This window comes from Mytilus trossulus, chromosome 3 (genome assembly GCF_036588685.1).
Source record: "Mytilus trossulus isolate FHL-02 chromosome 3, PNRI_Mtr1.1.1.hap1, whole genome shotgun sequence".
NCBI lineage: Eukaryota > Metazoa > Mollusca > Bivalvia > Mytilida > Mytilidae > Mytilus > Mytilus trossulus.
This window is the reverse complement of record NC_086375.1, coordinates 49,946,476-49,966,499: the sequence shown is the minus strand read 5'-3', so window position 1 is coordinate 49,966,499 and position 20,024 is coordinate 49,946,476. Positions and strand designations below refer to the sequence as shown.

General features: G+C 32.9%; 2 protein-coding genes across 2 annotated transcripts in view; one reads left to right on the top strand and one right to left on the bottom strand.

The window, feature by feature from the left end:
* Positions 1 to 262: 262 nt before the first annotated feature.
* LOC134711747 (peripheral myelin protein 22-like) lies at positions 263 to 4,798 on the bottom strand. Its single transcript, XM_063572584.1, has 4 exons — positions 4,683 to 4,798; positions 3,626 to 3,887; positions 2,783 to 2,932; positions 263 to 1,736 (listed from the first exon to the last, which is right to left on the bottom strand). The coding sequence occupies exons 2-4, from the start codon at positions 3,852 to 3,854 to the stop codon at positions 1,510 to 1,512; spliced, it is 606 nt and encodes a 201-aa protein (XP_063428654.1). The 5' UTR covers positions 3,855 to 3,887; positions 4,683 to 4,798; the 3' UTR covers positions 263 to 1,509.
* Positions 4,799 to 5,513: 715 nt separating this feature from the next.
* Positions 5,514 to 20,024, top strand: part of LOC134710851 (von Willebrand factor A domain-containing protein 5A-like) — a 41,980-nt gene continuing 27,469 nt past the window's right edge. Inside the window, exon 1 of the mRNA XM_063571257.1 lies at positions 5,514 to 5,585. The gene's annotated coding sequence lies outside the window, so the exon portion shown is untranslated. The remainder of the gene's footprint in view (positions 5,586 to 20,024) is intronic.

Sequence of the window (20,024 nt, the reverse complement as noted above, 5' to 3'; positions counted from 1 at the left end):
TTCTTTGTATTAACTATGATGGTAAAGTGTATCGGACTATTCATGCAACAGAATGGACACAAGAGGAACATATTTTCCAATTTTCAATCCACGAATATTGAAGCTTCTTGAAGAATAAATTGTAAAATTTAAAAGTTCCACACATAAATATATGGGTATATACTCATATGGTCGGGGTAATTGACACTCTGTTACAGTTTACTTTTGATACTTCTAAACTCTTCATGTGGTATGACCGTTCATCAAAAAGACGCTATCATATAGGTAATTTTATTATTATATTATTATATAAAGATAAGCTAAATAACGCATAGGTCCATATAAAAGGCCTCGAAATGGCAACCGAAAACATTCGAACTAGAAAAATTAAAGTCCTTGGTTATGTTCAAAATAATGAACGAAAAAGAAATATGATATACAGCAACATACGGCAATCCCTGGACTGCTGACTCGATCCTGACTTTGGGGGACGACCAATTGATAATCCCGGGGGGGGGGGGGAATTTTCTCAAGTTTTCCTTCAGACATAGCCCTTTTTGGGGGGATCAATGTTTATTATTTTTTTGTTTTTTTCTTTATTGATTTCCCTTCTGTATTCTGTTCAATAAGTGTTGCTTTCATATTGTAATCTAGTAATTTTGTAATGAACTTGATCATGAATAAATAAAAAAAAACAGCAGCCAAAGACTTAACTATGTGAATTCCATTTTTGCTTTATGATGCACATTGGTCTTTTGATGTTTTCCCTCAAAACTTAGCTTGCACTCAATATTTACATTTTACTTTGAGACCAAAATATTGTAATAAAATTATTAAAACAAACCTTGTATTTTCAGATTGTGAAAGGGTCTTGGGAACACTCAGAAGGCATTATTTTGCGTCATTTGTTCTATAGCTTCTTGGGGCTTCAGTGGCTCCAAAAACTTTCAAAAATGATTTTTACTCGCTCCACTCGGTCAAAAATGTCTGCCAATACTTTTGAAAGAGGCTAGTTACAACCAAACTTTAATACTATGTATGCATGCAATGCAGTTGGGAATATTATATAAAAGATTCATTTCTGTAGAGGAGGGGGATTAATTCTGATTAAATGGTACATATTGACTTGACTATTATTATACAAGTATTATTTATAATAAACAAATCATTTCAAAATTGTAAGTTTTCGAATATCATAAATACAGTTGTGAAAATGAATAACTTCTTGCTTTAATGAAAATGAAAAATATTGCTTCAATAGTGCAGAAAATGAATAATCTGTCCTCTTAGATTACAAAAATAAATAACCGATCAAAATCAAATCCTCCTGCCCCCCTCCCCCTCGAATATCAAATGGTCGTCCCCTTGCGGATAGCAAATTATAAATAGAATAACGTAATAATTTACAAAATTATAAAATTATAAACATAAAAAAGTTATGTAAAAATATGCGTATACTGCGTTGGTTAAATCTCATGTAGATGTAGATGTACATTGCCATTTAATATTAGCTTTGGGGAAGGTATGTTCCTATATCTGTTCATCAGTTCTGCTGCTGCTGCTATCATAACGATGTTGAGATGTGTTTGTTGCCTTTATTTCTATGAGTGTAAACACCCCACCTGCTATTTCGAAGAGTATCGCAATTATTGCGAGATAAAATCCATATTCTAAAGGAAATTTAATCCATTCTGTGTCTTCATAGTACTTGTTCTTTTTAGTGGCAAATACTATGCATCCAATAAGATACATTATCCCTGAAAGAAAAACAAATATTAAAATACAAAAAATACAAAAAAAACATTATTTTTTTGCACGTAAAGTCTATTTCTAACGACGGAAGTAGACGCCAAAACACACATTCGGCTAAATACGATGTAGACGCCGAATGCAATGCACGAAATGATGAAGTCCTATCAGTTTGAAATGTTTCACAGTTGTAAACAAGCGTCAAAATTGTTAAAAGAATAAACACTTGAAATCTGTCAGTGTATATTTGCGTCCATTCATTTTTCGTTTTGAAATATTCAAAGCAAAAAACAAGAAAACGAAAGTGTTTTTCATTTAATATTTCTTAAAAACAAAAATGAAAAACAAAAATGTTTTTGTTTTTCATTTTTGATTTCTCGAAAACCAAAAACGGAAAAAGGAAGTGTTTTCATTTTTCGTTTTTGATTTTTCAAAAACCAAAATGACCGAACTTATTAAGCTTTACGAGTTTGTTCATTGCACTTTGACCATAATCAGTTAAGGACTTGCGTGTAGTGCGAACTTCCGTCAGTAGAAATAATATTAAACTAAATGTAAGCTTTGAATTAAGTTGAGCGATAAGTGATTCAGAAACAAGAGGTTAGGTTTTTTTTAGAAGACACATGTTGTTATAGAGTAGATAGACCAAATAATCAAATTTTCAATATATTATGCCTTGTCGATAAGAATTAATAAAGGAGAAGAACGTAAAAACTACTCTGGTATTACAAGATTTTATGGATAAGATCAAGTACACATAAAATAAGTGAAATTTCAAAAAAAAGTTGAAATATTAAAGAAAATGTTTATAAAAGCTTGAACTCAAACATGCCAAGCTTACAGTAATATATTTTAGGTGATAACTTTTTTTGTAATCCGTTAGGTACCAATAAATCTTATATGTGAGCTAGTTGCATGTTTAACTGTTACATGTAAAACAACGAAATCACACCCTTGCAAACTTATTTCTTATTTCAGAGCTGAATTATTAAGTTTTTATTACTGTTCTAATTCCTGTGTTACGTGGCCATTAACTTGTTTTCTCTATACTTACCAGTAATAATACAAATGATTCCGGCTATAGTCCCAATTTCGGAATTCTTCTTATATTTTTCGAAGAACAAGTACAGTATAAACAGGAACATGGAAACTAGTATACCAGAAGATCCAAATACCGCCATTGCTTGAACAACAGCAAACCATTCTGTAAATATATTGTGAAAACAAAATCTAATAAAACAGAAACAATTTAAAGGAGTAGGTCCAGTAAGACCCTTTTTTTGCCCCAAAATCTAGCAGATTTACAAGACTGTTAAAATGTGAACTTATAGGTTTTTTTTATTTGAAAGTTGAATGCTTCTGCTGCATAAATATGGGCTATTTACGCGCGTCTGGCGTACTAAATTATAATCCTGGTATCTTTGAATACAATGCACATATTTCGGGTACTAGCATCATTAAGTCATGCTTAATTACTGAAATCTCGACAATTTTAGCATTTTAGTAAAATTTTAGACCCAACGTGCCCCTTTTTTATCAGAATAAATGTTATCCTTTATCTTACTGATTAGATATTGTATTCTAATCAACCAATGTTATGTAATATTCATCAAAATTGAAATGTGTTACTGATAACAGGTTAGAAATAGTATTTTTTGCGTCAAAATAAGCAATTTTGAGCCAAAATCCAAAGAGACCCATCACTGTGGCAACGGAACATTTGAAAACACATTTCTTTTATCACACTCCTTGCAGTGTGTAACGGAAAAAAATATCTCTTCATGCAAGAAATAGATATAAACAGGTCATTTAACTTTAAGAGAATACAAATCTCATTAAACATTAACACTGTAAAATATATTGCTACACCTTACTGAGAGCAACTTGCAATACTAACCATTGGCTGTCCCATCGAGTATGAAGCATGCTTGTACTCTATCATCGCTTTTAATTTCACATCTTCGCCACAAGCCAAAGTACACTCCACCCTTAGTTCCCTTGATGTTCATACTGGCCCATCTTGTTGTGGTAAATGATATTCCGCCTGTAATTAAGGCAGTCAGAAAACAGCAAAATGCAAGTTTGGCCCATATAGAAGACGATGCAAAATCTTCCTTCAAAGTCATTTTTGGAGACGGGATTATGTAGTGGAATTGAGACTGAAAGTATATAATAATCTAATAACGTTATAATAAAATCACAATATAAAAATAAGGAGATTTGTGGAATAATTGTCAATGAGACAGGTATCCACCTGAGTTCAAATGACGAGGATTTACGCAATTGAAGGTTACCGTACGGCCTTCAACAATGCGAAAAAAAACTATATTGTATTGTCTGTTATAAAAGGCATCGACATTATAAAATGTGAAACAATTTAAACGAGTAAAAAAAACTAATTTATAACAATACAATTTACAAAAAAACATGAACCAACAACAACCACTGACTTGCAGACTCCTGATTTCGGACAGGCACAACAATTGTGTGGCTAACATAGGACAGTGTAGTATCAAATTAAACACCATAAGAACAAACTGTAAAAATCGGTAGAAAATCCCTAACTTTATAGGTTAGTATGAATTAAAAAAAAAATTACAGTCTGCTCTTGTCCATATGAAGAAACATCAAAGTTCGTGTTTATCGTATTATAGTAAACTTTAAAAGTCTATATGTAATGTTTCCTTAGTATATGGTATTAACGTTTTTGTATGTCAAGATACTTTTACCTGTAACTTGATAACTGGACCCAAACTATACCAAAACGTGTGGCTCAATGTTTCTATTGCATTTCACATTTTATTTCAACAATCAACACCAATAAGGTTATTGCCTATAGAGATTTCATCTATATATATATAACTCTTATGAAAAAAGTCAAAACTCCCAACTCACATTATAATTTACAGTTTATAACAAAAAAATGAAAACGTAAATTGTCTTAATGTACTTACATTTTGTAGCGATATATGAAGAACAAAATTTAAAACTGTTCCTCTCTTTCTTTTAAAAACGAGTTATCTGAACTATTTATTTCATAAACACAGGCTTCCTCCCTGCAGAACGGAAGAGGAACTGACACAGGAAAGCTCCTTAATTTGCAGTGTTGGAATCATCTTAAATTTATATTACATTCTATAACTACTTTCCTTTACGTTACATTTTAAGGAAGCGATAACAAACAAGGGAGAGGTTGCAATCCAATCTTAAGTTACTTCGTCTTAAAACCTTTATCTTGAAAAACCAATTTCCGATACAATAAAAATAATATATTGAGACTTATACTTGTTGGGATATACAAGTACCCGACCACTTTCACTCTGTGTCGTATTGTATTGTATATTTGTATCCATCTTATTAGTTAATCCATTTTCAACTGATTTTCATAGTTCTTTCTTATGTTGTACAGTTACAACACTGTCCCAGGTTTGGGATGGGTTGTGATCCCGCTAACATGTTAAACCCCGCAACATTCTGTATGTATATGCCTGTCTCAAGTTGTGGTCTAGAGAGTTGATTCATTGGCAATCATACCACATCTTCCTTTTTTTTATATTTTTGTATTGTAAAAGGAATATTATAGACTAGCACATCAGGCTATATTCAGGTTTAAAAAAATATTCTCTTTTTTTTATTCTTATTTTAAAGAGAAAACTAGTATTTAAATCATCAGCATGGTCGATCAACGTTAAGTTTGTTTCCGATTAAATTTATTTTTAGGCCCACGGTAATAATAAAGGTAATATCTATTTTTAAATAAAAATAAATTTAGATTGTGAAATGTGTACAATTTCAAAAGAACACAGGTAAGGTATATTAACGACTAAAAGACAAAATAAGAAAGAACACAGAGGAAGGTAACTATTATAGCGTTATTCTAATGTTGTTAATTTCCTGGCACTAAATGACAATTCCCCTTCAAACGACTCGTAATATCGATTTTTGAATATGATTTATTTGTTATGATCAACAAACATTTATATTTGTAAATAATAACGATTTTAATGATATCAGAGCACAGAAACAGTGCAGTGTATGTCACAGGTAAGAAAGCTTAGAAGTAGAGCTGCTGTAGAATTAACACCAATGAGACAACAACTCAACAAACTACAAAGTTATGCATGGTCCAGTTCATCTTCGCTAGGCTAGGGTTACGCTAGTCCTGCATACGGAGTTTATATATCTTCCAATTCTTATGATATTCCCGTGCTTGTATTTCCTATTATTACTTCCTTGAAAGAGGACTGCTACTCACAAGGAAACCAAAGTTCCAAATGGTGCAGTTGAAATCATCCCTTTGTAAATTCTACGGACGCCATCACGAGTTGGTTGACCGTTATGGAATAACCGTTTCATAGATGATATCGGATATGTTCAAGGCCTTATGTGACTTATGTCGTAAGTGCAATCGTATACCCTTTCCCTTTTCACGAATGTGACCTACCAAAGTAGACTATTTACCGGATTTGTAATAACATAAGCAACACGACGGGTGCCACATGAGAAGCAGGATCTGCTTACCCTTCCGGAGCATCTGATATCACCCCCAGTTGATGGTGGGGTTTGTGTTGCTTAGTTGCTTAGTCTTTGGATTTCTATGTTGTGTCTTCTGTACTATTTTTTGTCTGTTTGTCTTTTTATTTTTAGCCATGGCATTGTCAGTTTATTTTCTATCTATGAGATTGACTCTTCCGCTGGTATCTTTCGTCCCTCTTTAACGAGGAAGGGAATGCATCGTAACCTTGACTAGCGAAGATGGGTCCGGTCGGTCAGTATTTATAAAATGTATAAATCTAACAGCAATTAGACAAAATTCACGATGAAAGTATATTGATTGGCGCTTGCTTACTGTCCAGTGGCATCTATAATCTGCATTTTCAGAACGAAAACAAATCAAAGAATAATACAACATTAAGGCTTTTAGAAATAAGTCGACCTGGGTGAAGGTTTTGAAATTTGAAATGCCATTGAAAAAAAGGGGTATGTTAGAAAGAGAAAAAAATATACCTTGCAACATAATATATAAAAAAAATTCACGTATTTTATCTCGCCAATGACGTGAATGGCTATGTCATCATCGATATACACAAAAGGACTTTGCAGAAAGTTGTTGTAATAGTTTACACATAGAGCGTGAGACTTTACCAACACGGACCGCGTTTATAGAGCGCGATGCTCTGTCTACACGGACCGTACAAAGAGCGAAAGGCTCTACATTCATGGACCGTAAAAAGAGCGCAAGACTCTACCTACATGTACCACACAGAGAGCGCGAGACTATACCTACATGTACCGCACAGAGAGTGCAAGACTCTACCTACATGGACCGTTTAAAGAGCACGCGACTATACATACATGGACCGCACAGAGAGCGCGAGACTCTACCTACACGGACCGTACAAAAAACACGAGACTCTATCTACACGGACCTTTATTGAAAGAAAGTGTATAAAGATAACTATGTTTAATCACAATATGTGCTTTATCTCTTAATCTAATTATTGTATGTGTCATTATAATCAGCTCCATATGATATTAATTAAGTTGTTCAAAGAAATCGAATAGCAATTATACTAAATGTTTTAAAACTAAAAAAAAGATAAATATTTTATGTAATTGCTCTATCAAACATTTTAATCCAATTTGCTTTACACGTGCATCTATTTATAGTGCCTCCTTTTATATAAAAAGAGTATCTTGGAGAATTCTCACAATTTTTATAAGCATGTATTAGTAATAACTAATTTAAGAGGTAGAATATTCTTTTCAAAATTACTACAGATTTATGTGTTTGGGGTTGGGCTTAAAGGGTAACCGTTTAGGTAAAAGGAATTCGCGTCCACTTTCAAGGGTGTGACGTCACTAATAGTGTCTACCTCGGAAGGAAGCCTGGTCCAGTGTTTAAGCCCGAATATGGCGTCGGCGTCCGAGTCACATGGTCCAACTAAAATTCGCGAAAAGACCGAATTAAGGGTCGACTATGGCGTCCGCGTTTAATCCCAGATATGGCGTCGGTGTCCGCGCCCAGGTCCAAATTTGTCTTTGGCGTCCATCGTCCGAGTTTAGGGCTCGTAGAACGCATAAAACACTACGGACCCCTGTATTTGAAGAGCTGTTCTGTGCGCATCTGGATTTACTTCGGTTGATTGTTCTCGTAGTTGTAAAGATAAATTAACTGTCAAGTGCAGTGCTGGTTTTACTGTCGACCTGCAGCGATGTTTGTCTGAACAATATTAAACATGTTTGGTTAATGTGAAACGAGATCTGCTTCGTTGTATATATATATCATGTCTCAGTGAGACTGCAATAGTAGTCTCACGGTCAAAAATCAACGTAACGATCATTCCTTATAAAACGGCCCTAGCACTTTTTTTATACGACCGCAAAAAAAAAAAATTGGGATCTATAATTGTATGATGTTGTCGTCGTTGTCTGCGTCGTCGTCCGAAGACACATTGGTTTCGGGACAATAACTTTAGTTTTATACTAAGTGCGTTGATTTCTAAGATTTTTTTTAGAAGGTTTACTACCGCAAAAGGAAGCCGGTTGGGAATACCCGGATTGTTTTTAGGGGATTTATCAAATTTCGAAGAAAATTAATCTTCCCTGAATTGCACAGTATTGCGCAATAGTTTTTTAATATCTTTGACCTCATTTGTTTTGTGTCAGAAACCTATAGAATGTCAAAAATTTGATCACAATCCAAATTCAGACAGTATCAAGCTTAAATAGTGTGTCCATAAATCTCATTACATCTATGATGAGTCCAAATTTTCCCCAACGGTTCAGGGTGCGACCTCTGCGGTAGTGTCAAGCTGTGCTCAGCGAAGCATTTTATTTTCATTTGTTTCAGAAACTGACTCAGTAAAAAGCATTTCTCAAGTACACGTCTTTTGTCTGCATAGAAACAATTTAAAATGACAGAAAAGCCGGGCTTCATCTAAAAAATGACCAACTGAGTTTCACATTCAGTAGAATCCAAATATCCAGTAAAGAACATATGTTATCACATAGATCACAAAAAGTGGTGGTTGACAGTCACACATCAAATAGTTGTCCTGTATTATCAGGCGTTCCCCAAGGCTCTGTTCTCGGGCCATGTCTGTTCTTAATCTACATTAATGACATGCCAGACAACCTCAAAAGTAATGTTCGCCTCTTTGCAGATGACACTATTGTGTATCTAACAATCTCATCATTAGATGACTGTCACACCCTTCAATCAGACCTACATAAATTGGAACAATGGGAGCAAGAATGGCTTATGTCCTTTAACCCAGACAAATGTGAAATCATCCACATAACAAGAAAACATAAACCAATCATCTATAAATACACACTACATAATCATATTTTAAAATCAACAAACAAAGCAAAATATCTTGGCGTTTCCATCACAAACGATCTGACATGGAATTCTCATATAAATGACATCACGAACAAAGCAAATGCATCACTGAGATTTATTAAAAGAAACGTCAAAACTAACAGCATAAAAACAAAAGAACTGGCTTACAAAACATACGTAAGACCAAAAATTGAATACTGTAGTGTCGTCTGGGACCCCTGGCAGAAACAACAAATACATAAAATTGAAATGGTACAGAGAAGAGCTGCCAGGTATACACTCAACCAATACAGCTATCAAAGCAGTGTAACAGCCATGCTTGAACATCTAAGATGGCCAACATTACAACAAAGAAGAAATCTTGCATCCGTCACCATGCTATATAAAATTCAACACCAATTAGTCTCCATCCCAGTAAATACATACCTAATACCATCCAAAGAACATAAATTTATACAGCCATTCTCTCCCACAAACTATCATTTATATTCATTTTTTCCTAGAACAATAACTGTTGTGGAATTCCCTAACATACCAAGTAGCCTATAGCCCAGACTCAGAAGCTTTTAAGTCTGGTGCAAAACCACATATGTATTGCTAAATCAAACCATGTTTTTACTATAATCTATATACAAAAATTTAAAAAAAAAAAAAAGTTTTTTCTTGAAATTATTGTAAATATGTTTAGTTTTAATTTGTTTCCCTAGTATGTGCCTTCTTGTAATCTTCAACGTATTGAAGTTAAGAAGTATTATGTAGATGTAGATGAACATCGTACATATAGTGATCTATAGTCAGTAATTTGTAACGGTAGACATTTCTCTGCAGTTTCTACTTTCAATTTTTGCTTTTAAATAAATCAAAGAAAATTATCGAAAAAGTCAATTTTTCGGGTTGTTCATACCCGCGTTTAGCTTGTAGGTCTTTAGCAAAACCATTGAATTTCAAAATACCCGCCAAAATGTCACCCTAGAAAAATACCGTATGTGAACAGCAACAAATGGAAGTTTTTAACAACCTTCACTGGCTAAACAGACCTTGCATGGTCGGCCAAATGTGTGAACAGGTAATCATTATGTATAATATATATTCATTTTTGACATTGCCTGTATGAGTTGTATGTCCCGTTCACGATAAGCCGACCCTCGTAGGTGTCGTAATAGTCCGAGATTACTCTGACGTCCGACAGCTGTTTAGCCAGACAAGCTGGGCCCCCCAGCTTGTCTGGCTAAACAGCCGTCGGACGTGAGAGTCATCTCGGACTAGTGTCGTAATAAAGCTCATTTCACCCCTAGCAGTATGTCAGGAATCGATCGTAAACCACTAAAGGTGCACATAATATCTGAGGGAGGTATCATCTTGTGACACAGTCGGAGATTACTCTGACGTCCAACGTCTGTTTTGCCAGTCCCCTGCAGCTTGTGTGGCAAAACAGCCGTTGGACGTCAGAGTAATCTCTAGTCCAAATAATTATCACGTTTGGCAAGGCTATTTTAATTTTTTTTCTGGGACGCCTGCGTCCCAGAAAAAAAGTAAAATAGCCTTGCCAGACGTCATAATTATTTGGACTAAGTAATCTCTGACTACTTGTGACACAGGCACTTATTTTAAAATATATAGCAAAAGTAGATCTGGCCATGGATAGAAAACAAGTGCATGTGTTGTGTGATGCATTTTCTTACTACAGGGGCAGATCCAGCCATTTTACAAAGGGGGGGGGGGGTTCCAACTATGTGTCCCAATTCAAAGGCATTGATCGGGGAAAAAAAGAGGGGTCCCAACAAACAAATTGAATTTAAACATCTGTCCTATAATGTTCTTCTCATAATCTTCATGTTTTGATATTTCCCTTGACATGTATGCATGTTTTTAACAACACAGAAAATAAGAATTAACAGTATTTATATTTAGTGTTTTTATAAATTTAGAAACACGTCAGAGGGAATTCTCCAGTTTTGATAACAAACAAGAGTTGTCTGAACTCCGATCGATAAATCTGTGTCTGTTAATATAAAATAGTTGAAGTGGAGTTTTCTTATATGTCGATCACCGTTATGAAACTGATATTTGATATTGTACTTCCATAAAGAAACGGAAGTCATTTAATTAACATTTAATATACGTCCTTGCTACAAATCACAGGTCTAGGGTTGTTTTTAGGTAATCATGCGCATGCATATAGTTTTCCTGACTTCAAGAGGTATCAGATTGAATGGTTGCTCTAGATTCCCAACTCCATTGATTATTTTAAAACTCACGAGATCCTTTATGTCTGTATGCTATTGAGGGTTACTGTTGTTGCATGATTTAAAATCATATGCATTATTGAAAATAAAATGAATGTAGTCCACAATGAAAAGGTGTAACTAGAAAACCCCTTCAGCCAAAATGGAGTATTTGCACCTGTCCTAAGTCAGGAATCTGATGTACAGTAATTGTCGTTTGTTTATGTAATATATATGTGTTTCTCGTTTCTCCTTTTGTTTATATAGATTAGACCGTTGGTTTTCCCGTTTGAATGGTTTTACACTAGTAATTTTGGGGCCCTTTATAGCTTGTTGTTCGGTGGGAGCCAAGGCTCTGTGTTGAAGGCCGTACTTTAACCTATAATGGTTTACTTTTTAAATTGTTACTTGGATGGAGGTTTGTCTCATTGGCACTCACACCACATCTTCCTATATCTACCGGTATCTTCCATATTAAAAATTTATCGCTTCGAGTTGTCTCCCTTCCGTAAATAACTTCCGTCAATCGACATTACCTAGAGAAAAAATAACTTGTTCTGTCCATAGACGTTGTATTATATTAAAACCGATCACAATTTAAACAGAGGAATGTGTATGGAAAGGAGTCTGACATGCCCACTGACTCAAAGAAAATTAAATATTTAAAGAGATCGGAATGGGGTTCCACCTAGAATTAACGTCGGAAAATAGTTGATAAGGGACAAAGTCACCTTCTCTCACTCTCAGTGACTGCTGGAATTGATAGTACAAAAGTAAAACATAATAAGTACATTGTTCATACTCTTGTATTGAGGATTGGCTATTTTTAAAGTTGAATAACTATTCAGATTATGTTAATTACATTTTACACGTGCAGTTGAATTTTTTTGGAAAAAAATAAATACATGTATCAATGAAAACTATCGCATTCGTATCCCTCAGAGCAATCTGCTCTTTGATTATATTGTTTTTGTGACTCCTTCTTTATGTTCTTTGTCGTGGGAATGTGTCAGATTTTAAAAAAAATAGCCTATGAAGAGTCGGTCATCTGCAAGAGGAATAACGGTGAAAAATCTTGACAAATATCCTTAATGTTAATTTTTTGTAGACTCCCTTTAAATGGAGATGAGTCACCAAATATAACTTTTTTTTGTAATTATCAAGATATTTCTGCAATACTGTCTCCTTGTCATTCACTTACCTAAGAATTTAGTATTACGATCGAGCAACTGACAATCTCTTAATCTAAATATGATCAATAATACTGGAAGTGACTTATGTTGGGTCATCAAATGTTATGAATCTATACACAATGCTTATAACCTCAAAATAAGATCAAGCGTGAATTTTGGTGGCGTCACTTTAACCATTCTAGAGTTGTGTTCCTTTACAAATGGAAAAATTCAGCTATTTTGTTTCTGTTCTTTAGTTAGCCTCAAACAAATGTTATGAAACTTATACACAATGCTATTACCAAAAAATACATATCAAATTTTAATTATGGTGGAGTCACTTTTACTTTATAAATGGAAAAATTACTTTAATAATTTTTCATTTCCATTCTCAAACTATACTAAGCTTGGCTCAAACAAATGTTATAAAACTGATACACAATATGTATTGCCACAAAACTCAGATCAGTATATATATGGACCATCATTTGCTATTGGGCTCCGTTTCCTATAACTATAGAAAAGTGATAAAATGTGAATTACTGTAAGAAAAGTTGTAACTACATCTAAAGATGCCATTATTTTTATCAACATACAAGTGTATGCTACTCCTCCCTAGAAAAAAAATTGAAATATACGAATTTCAAAGATTCTACAACCGTATTTTTGTGTCGTTTCTCGAGTTACTTTTTGCTTCCGAAGAGCATAACGCTGACTGATTTATAGATAATCGTCACCGGCAAATTCGTAACTTTTGCTTTCAAATAACAAAGAACATCGACCAATAAGAATAGTGAGAAGAAAATGCCGAGAACTATAAGTATTTATGTAGCAGATGTTAGAACAGTGGCGTGATTTTTGTGTCCGATTTCGTAACGCAATTTTTAGATGATGTAATCTGCTTTGTTGTAATAGAATTCTTAAAAACAATATGCAAATATGAACTCTCGCGAGATGTTCGAACAGGTAAATCCGAGATGATTTACATTCTTGTTTTGATCTTCGTAATAATTAAGTAAGAACATGACGTTGTCGTTATGCGTTACATTTCACACGAAACAGAAGTCCAGTTATTTATTAAAATTGTTTTTGTCCTTAAGTTCTAATCATTTCCGGTCACACGTGAAACATGTGACTAACATGTGATCACACCATTACAGCCGGACATACGATATACAAGTTCTAAACATTGTTTTTGTTTCCAATGGGAAGTTAGCAAACATAATCTGTAGACTTGTTTCGACTTGTTTAAAAAAGGAAAATACAATTTTCAAAGAGATTGTGCCGGGGGTCTATTATTTGTCCTATGTGCATAATGTTACATACGATCTTGTGTGAAAATAAATGCCCAATGACTTGACAAAATCGATTTCAGATTTGACCGACGTTTAAACACACTTCGTTTCCCAATAACGATGTAAAGGGTCCTTGGAAAATTCAATCGAAATTACGTCTCTTATCATGGTGCGGATGTTCGTTGGATTGATTTTGCTTCAGCAGTAAATATTACTGGATATTTTAGGTGAATAAAGATAATTAAATGAAAAATGCATGTTAATATACCGTTACACTTGGAATGTACAAAGTTGGTATCTTGTCAAAAATTTTTTTTTTTTTTTTTTATTCATGTTCTGCAAACACTTATCAGAAACGCAATAAACTTGTCAAAGGAGACTTTTACCATGCATGACTTGAAAGGAATTACTTTATTGATTTTAGCCCACTAAAGTAGGTTAAAATGTGGAAACCATGTAGATGGTGTACAGGTCACAAATATCACATGGTGCCTATTTTAAAGATTTTAATTCCAAGTTAAAAGTTTTGTTCTTTACTGGATTTAAAGAATTTTACATTGCCAATGATTTGGAATAAATTGTATATAACTGGAATTTCAAAACCAAATATAAATACATTTTTTGGCTTAAACATCAAGATACAACGATTGTGGTATCCTGTATCAATGAAGAAAAAGTGGAAATTTCTGAATAAATTGTACTGATTGTTTTCAAAACAAGCACATATTTAGGAGTTTTATAATACTGTTACATTAAAGATAGATTTTAAGAAAAAGTATACTGTTCAGATTATTTTAAGCAGATTTTGCAATAAAATAAAACTTAAAAAATGCTTTTGGTTTCTTATGGTTTCCTGTCGTGTTAAAAAAAACCTTTAATTTAACATTGAAAATACATTTTTTAGTATTAACATGAAGCAAGTAACACTAGTAATAGTGTTCATTTATGTCTTTTGAAATATATTGTGCCAAATAAAGAAAATAAAGATTGGTTTCCTGTGTGGTTTCCTGTCACGTAAACGGTGAATCAAAATGTATTAATTTTTTCTTGAAAAACTCAATTGATCCATTTATACTATTCTAACACCAACACAACCCACAGAATAAAAGTTAAAGTTTTAGAATTTATAAAAAAGGATACCAAAAGAAACCAAAGGCCGAATACCAAATTATGGTCCATATACTTGGATAGGCATGATAGGATCGATCACTTTAACCTTCTTCAGTTATGTCCCTTTATAACTTTATATGATATACAATCAGTGGCATTATCTATGTCCCATGGACTAATTCCCCATTTATTTTATCAAAATTTTAGGCAACTCCTGCACAATGCTAAGACAAAAACTAGCAGACAGAGTTTGAAATTTGGGTAGTAAGTCACATGCCTGGCTAGAGTTGTGCCCTTTTATAACTTAAAAACTGCAATTTTTTGTTTCAACCCACTTGAGCTTAAGTTTTCCTCATCCAAATTTTATGAAACTCATACAAAATGGCAAGAGCCACATTAAAGACAAATCCTTCTATTCAGATCTACCAATAATATCTTCTTTATATTTTATTTTTACTTTAGGTTAGGTAAAAGCTTCAAAATAAGCAAATAAAAAAATGGGGTCACCGACCTCGTTTTCGATTTAGAACGCCGTCTTTTTCATGGAATTTGGAAATCGAGACCTCTAGTCAATAGCAGTGTAATATTTTTTTTAAAAGTTAGTTTCCTATAAAACTTGTTTGATCTGTTAACCAAGTTGTTAATACAAACTATTTTAATAATATTACCAATTTCTGAGGGGAAAATAATAGCGAAAAGTTGCTATAATAATTTTCCCGCCTTTATTTATTGTGAAATAACTATAAAAGAATGATGTTTAAAAAAAATTGACCAATAATTTCTCGATGAGTATTTAACAGAATATGCGTTGTTTATTCCTAAATAAAATCATGAAATAAAAAGATGGGGTCACCGGAATGGAAAAAAAGATATTTCTACAAAAGGGTTAACAATTTGAAATGGCGGGAATACATTGCGCCAATTCTAAAATAACGTCGAAAGCCGTTCTGCCGGTTTTGGGCGTTATTCCTATACAAATTACGGACAACACAGTTCTCTTTATTTGCTGTTATGTTGTTTGTTTGTTTTCAACTACTATTAATGCATATTAATTTACACGTGATAGTACTTAGTTTTCAGTCAGTTTCACAGACATGCAAAGAATTGGAAACGGATTAATATAAGTTGCAAAACTTGTTTCCCAATCCAATATAAATAAATATGTTTAACAGACGCGTAATATAAATGCGGTGGTTGGAAAAAAATGCGTTGAACAAATGTACACGTGAATGGATTATGCTTCTATGAACAACATTTCTATTCAGGTTATTTATAGTGCTGATGGGTTGAACAGAGAATTCTTCTTAAAATAGTGAATACATTTGTTATATAATTTCATAGTTCAGTCAAAATATATCTGAAAGACAAGACAGACCTTTGCTTTCGATATCATGAATTCTAAATTCGCGGTTAAGAATGTTGTTCCTTTTTATTTTGATGATAATAACTTAAAATCAATAGAAATCTAAAACCCCTAACAATAAAGATCGACGAGCCGATATTGCAAATATGAGGAAGATCGGACTTAAAAATACCACTTCCAAATGTAGTTTTAAAAAGATCGATTTTTTATGAACCGGGGGCCTGGTTTTCGAAAGTATCATAAGATATGTCTGTCCTAAGACATATTTTATGATCATCTTATGACTATCATATGATATATGTCATAGGATGTAAATCAAAGCTGTCTTAAGAGAGTCATAGCTATGATGCTCTTATGACTGTCATAAGTGACCATTATTTTCTATTATTGCGCACCCCATTGAACCTTTCCATAGATTCACCTGCAAGTTACCTGTCCATTTAAACTTTTGTAAGTTCTATTGTCCCATCTAACAAATACAACAGGTATTGTTCTCTGTATAGTTTATTCACTCAGACCTTTAAATTTCTTCTAACTGAAATCTATCACTCATTGATTAATCTACCTGAGTAAAAAGTTTATCTGCTTAATTGATGGAAATAACATGTTGACTATTAATATTAAAACTGTATATGAGTTTGAATGTTTTATATTCAAACTGTTGAATGTAAACACTGATTCAAACATTTAATAAAAGTTGATTTCTGAAAAAAATCAACATTATTCCTATTTCCAAAAAAAACTTGATAAAAAAACCCTGAAAATGCAATGAAATGGTGATTTTTATATATGAAGGCCTTCTTAAAAGTATTCTATATCTAAACATAAACTTAAAAATGCAAATTTCCATACGAACAATTTTTTTTTTTTTTAAACAAACTTTTTATGGTTAAATTGTTATCTATTTTGAACAAATTGAAAAAAATATAATAAATGTTTAATAAACACGAAATCACAGGCATTTTTTTTTTATGTGAAACATGTAATTTCTATCAGTTTAGCAGATAAACTTTTTACTCTGGTAGATTAATCAATGAGTGATAGATTTCTCTTAGAATAAATTTAAAGGTCCTGGTGAATAAACTATACAGAGAACAATACCTGTTGTATTTGTTAGATGGGACAATAGAACTTACAAAAGTTTAAATGGACAGGTAACTTGCAGGTGAATCTATGGGAAGGTTCAATAGGGTGTGCAATAATTTCAATAATGTTTAAAAAGTATTAAATGTAAGAATGAAAATGAAAAGTATGAACATATCAGTTATTACTATTCTAATATTTACGAATATTTCATTTTTTTCATTATAATGAACATGAAATTTTATACAAAAAGGAATTGAAGTTGATAATTTGTTTGAATTGAGTTTGTTACATATAATTAATCTATAACTTCGCTGTTGTGTATCATCATACTTGCATTGCTAATTAACTGTGAATACTTTTTAGACTCGATACATCTAGTACCCGCTTAACGAAATTCCCGTGCACATACTTAAATATATATACTATTAAATATACTAGGGACGAAATAATATGTATATCAAATTAATCAATTGTACAAAACCATAAGTTAGAAAAGATTTCCAAATTGTATGTCACAGGAGATTCAAATTTTAATTCATGTAGTAATAAAACCTTTACTATTAAGCTAACCGAGAAACACAACAAATATTTTTATTGCAATCAAAATTAAATTATGCCAAAAAAGTCATGAAAAGTAATTAAATTTTTAGTTGACAATCATAAGACCATCATAAGTCATGTCGAGAGGGGTCTTAAGTTTACGACAACAGTTATGACAAATCGTAACTTAGAACACTTTCGAAAACATATCTTACGACTATGACATGTCATAAGATCATCATAAGACATGTTTTAGTCATAAGATACTTTCGAAAACCAGGCCTCGGGTTCTGTTCAATATCCTAGTGGCTACGTAGTGCTACATATATTTTGATCTTATGAACGAGTAGCTAGGCTAGCTGCAATTAATATCTATGCTGCTACATATCAAAAGTCATAAATCTACGTAGCCCTATGTAGCCGCTACGATATTGAACGCAACCCTGATCTTTGTTTAAGTTTAAACGCTAAGATAAATCGATCTACAATTCAAAATATTTTATGTATATAAATAAATATGCGCATCATCCATGGTCAGTTTAATATATTCTTATAAATAAGTCAGTGATTTCAGAGGTTCATCCGTATACTAGTACTCAAATGATTTGACAGAAAATGAAGATAAAAAAAATGTACACGTCGAATTATACGACGTTTTTTTGCGTCATTTTTCTGAAATATAAAGATATGATAGCAAATAATACAAATTTCCACAAGAGACCAATTGACACAGACACTATTTATAATAGGTCACCGTACGGTCTTCAACAATGAGCAAATCTCATAATGCATATAAAGCTATAAAAGGTCCAGAAATGACAAATGAAAAACAATTCAAACGAGAAAATAACGGCTTAATTTATGAAAAAAATAAAATAAATGAAAAACAAATATGTAACACTTTAACGGCAACTACTTTTAAAATTACAAGCTCCTGACCTTAGTCAGGACCCGTTTCAGTGCTCGACTGATACCGTTACTTATTCGTTCCGTATCCGCTTAATATACGTGTGTTAATCGGTGCACATTTTAAAAACTATCTTTTCGATTGTATTTATTCATTATTATTATTTTTATTATTTTCTGTAAATTCCTCATCTTCAAACAAAATGACCGTTATAAGTAAAATTATTCTGACATTTCTTTGTTTTTTAAAGGACTTATGACATATTAATCAAAAAGAATTATTAATAAAAGCAGAAGCACATCTAATGAACCAATGTATACTAAATTTAAACGCACAAGTTCTACAAAAGATCGTAAATGAGAGATGCTCTTAAAAGATCAATTCAATTTCGTGCAAGTGTTAACGGGGTCTATTTAACATACTATTGTTTTGATCATTCATCCATAGGCATCTATCATATCGAAATATTCGGTCATGTTGCTAGAAACTAAGTCTAAGTATACTCATACAGTTGTCATACCGTGATTATGAATGGAACCTAGTCCGACCTCTTTTTCTCAAATCAACTATTGATTTTTTATGCCCCACCTACGATAGTAGAGGGGCATTATGTTTTTGGTCTGTGTGTCCGTTCGTCCGTCCCTCTGTCCCGCTTCTGGTTAAAGTTTTTGGTCAAGATAGTTTTTGATGAAGCTGATGTCCAATCAACTTGTAACTTAGTACACTTGTTGCTTATGATATGATCTTTCTAATTTTATGACCAAATTTGACTTTTGGCCCCAATTTCAAAGTCCACTGAATATAGAAAATGAAAGTGCAAGTTTCGGGTTAAAGTTTTTGGTCAAGGTAGTTTTGTGATGAAGCTGAAGTCCAATCAACTTGAAACTTAGTACATATGTTGCTTATGACATGATATTTCTAATTTTTATGCCAAATTAGATTATTTACCCATTGAACATGTAAAATGATAGTGTTAGTTGGACATCCGTGACACATTCTTGTTTCATATGCATTCCTCTTTGATTCTTCATTCCGACAAGTTTTAAACACAGGCAGGATTATGTTGTTTTTTATATAAAAATTGCGCACCTAGTACATAGATATAAAATTTGGCAAATCGGATCATACTCGGGAGTGGTCAAATACAAAAACCTACAATGTTAGAAGCGTAAATGTTAACTTCTCCAAATGGACTTTATTTTACACGTATGCATCGTTGGGTTACTGATTATCAGAAATCTAAATTCATG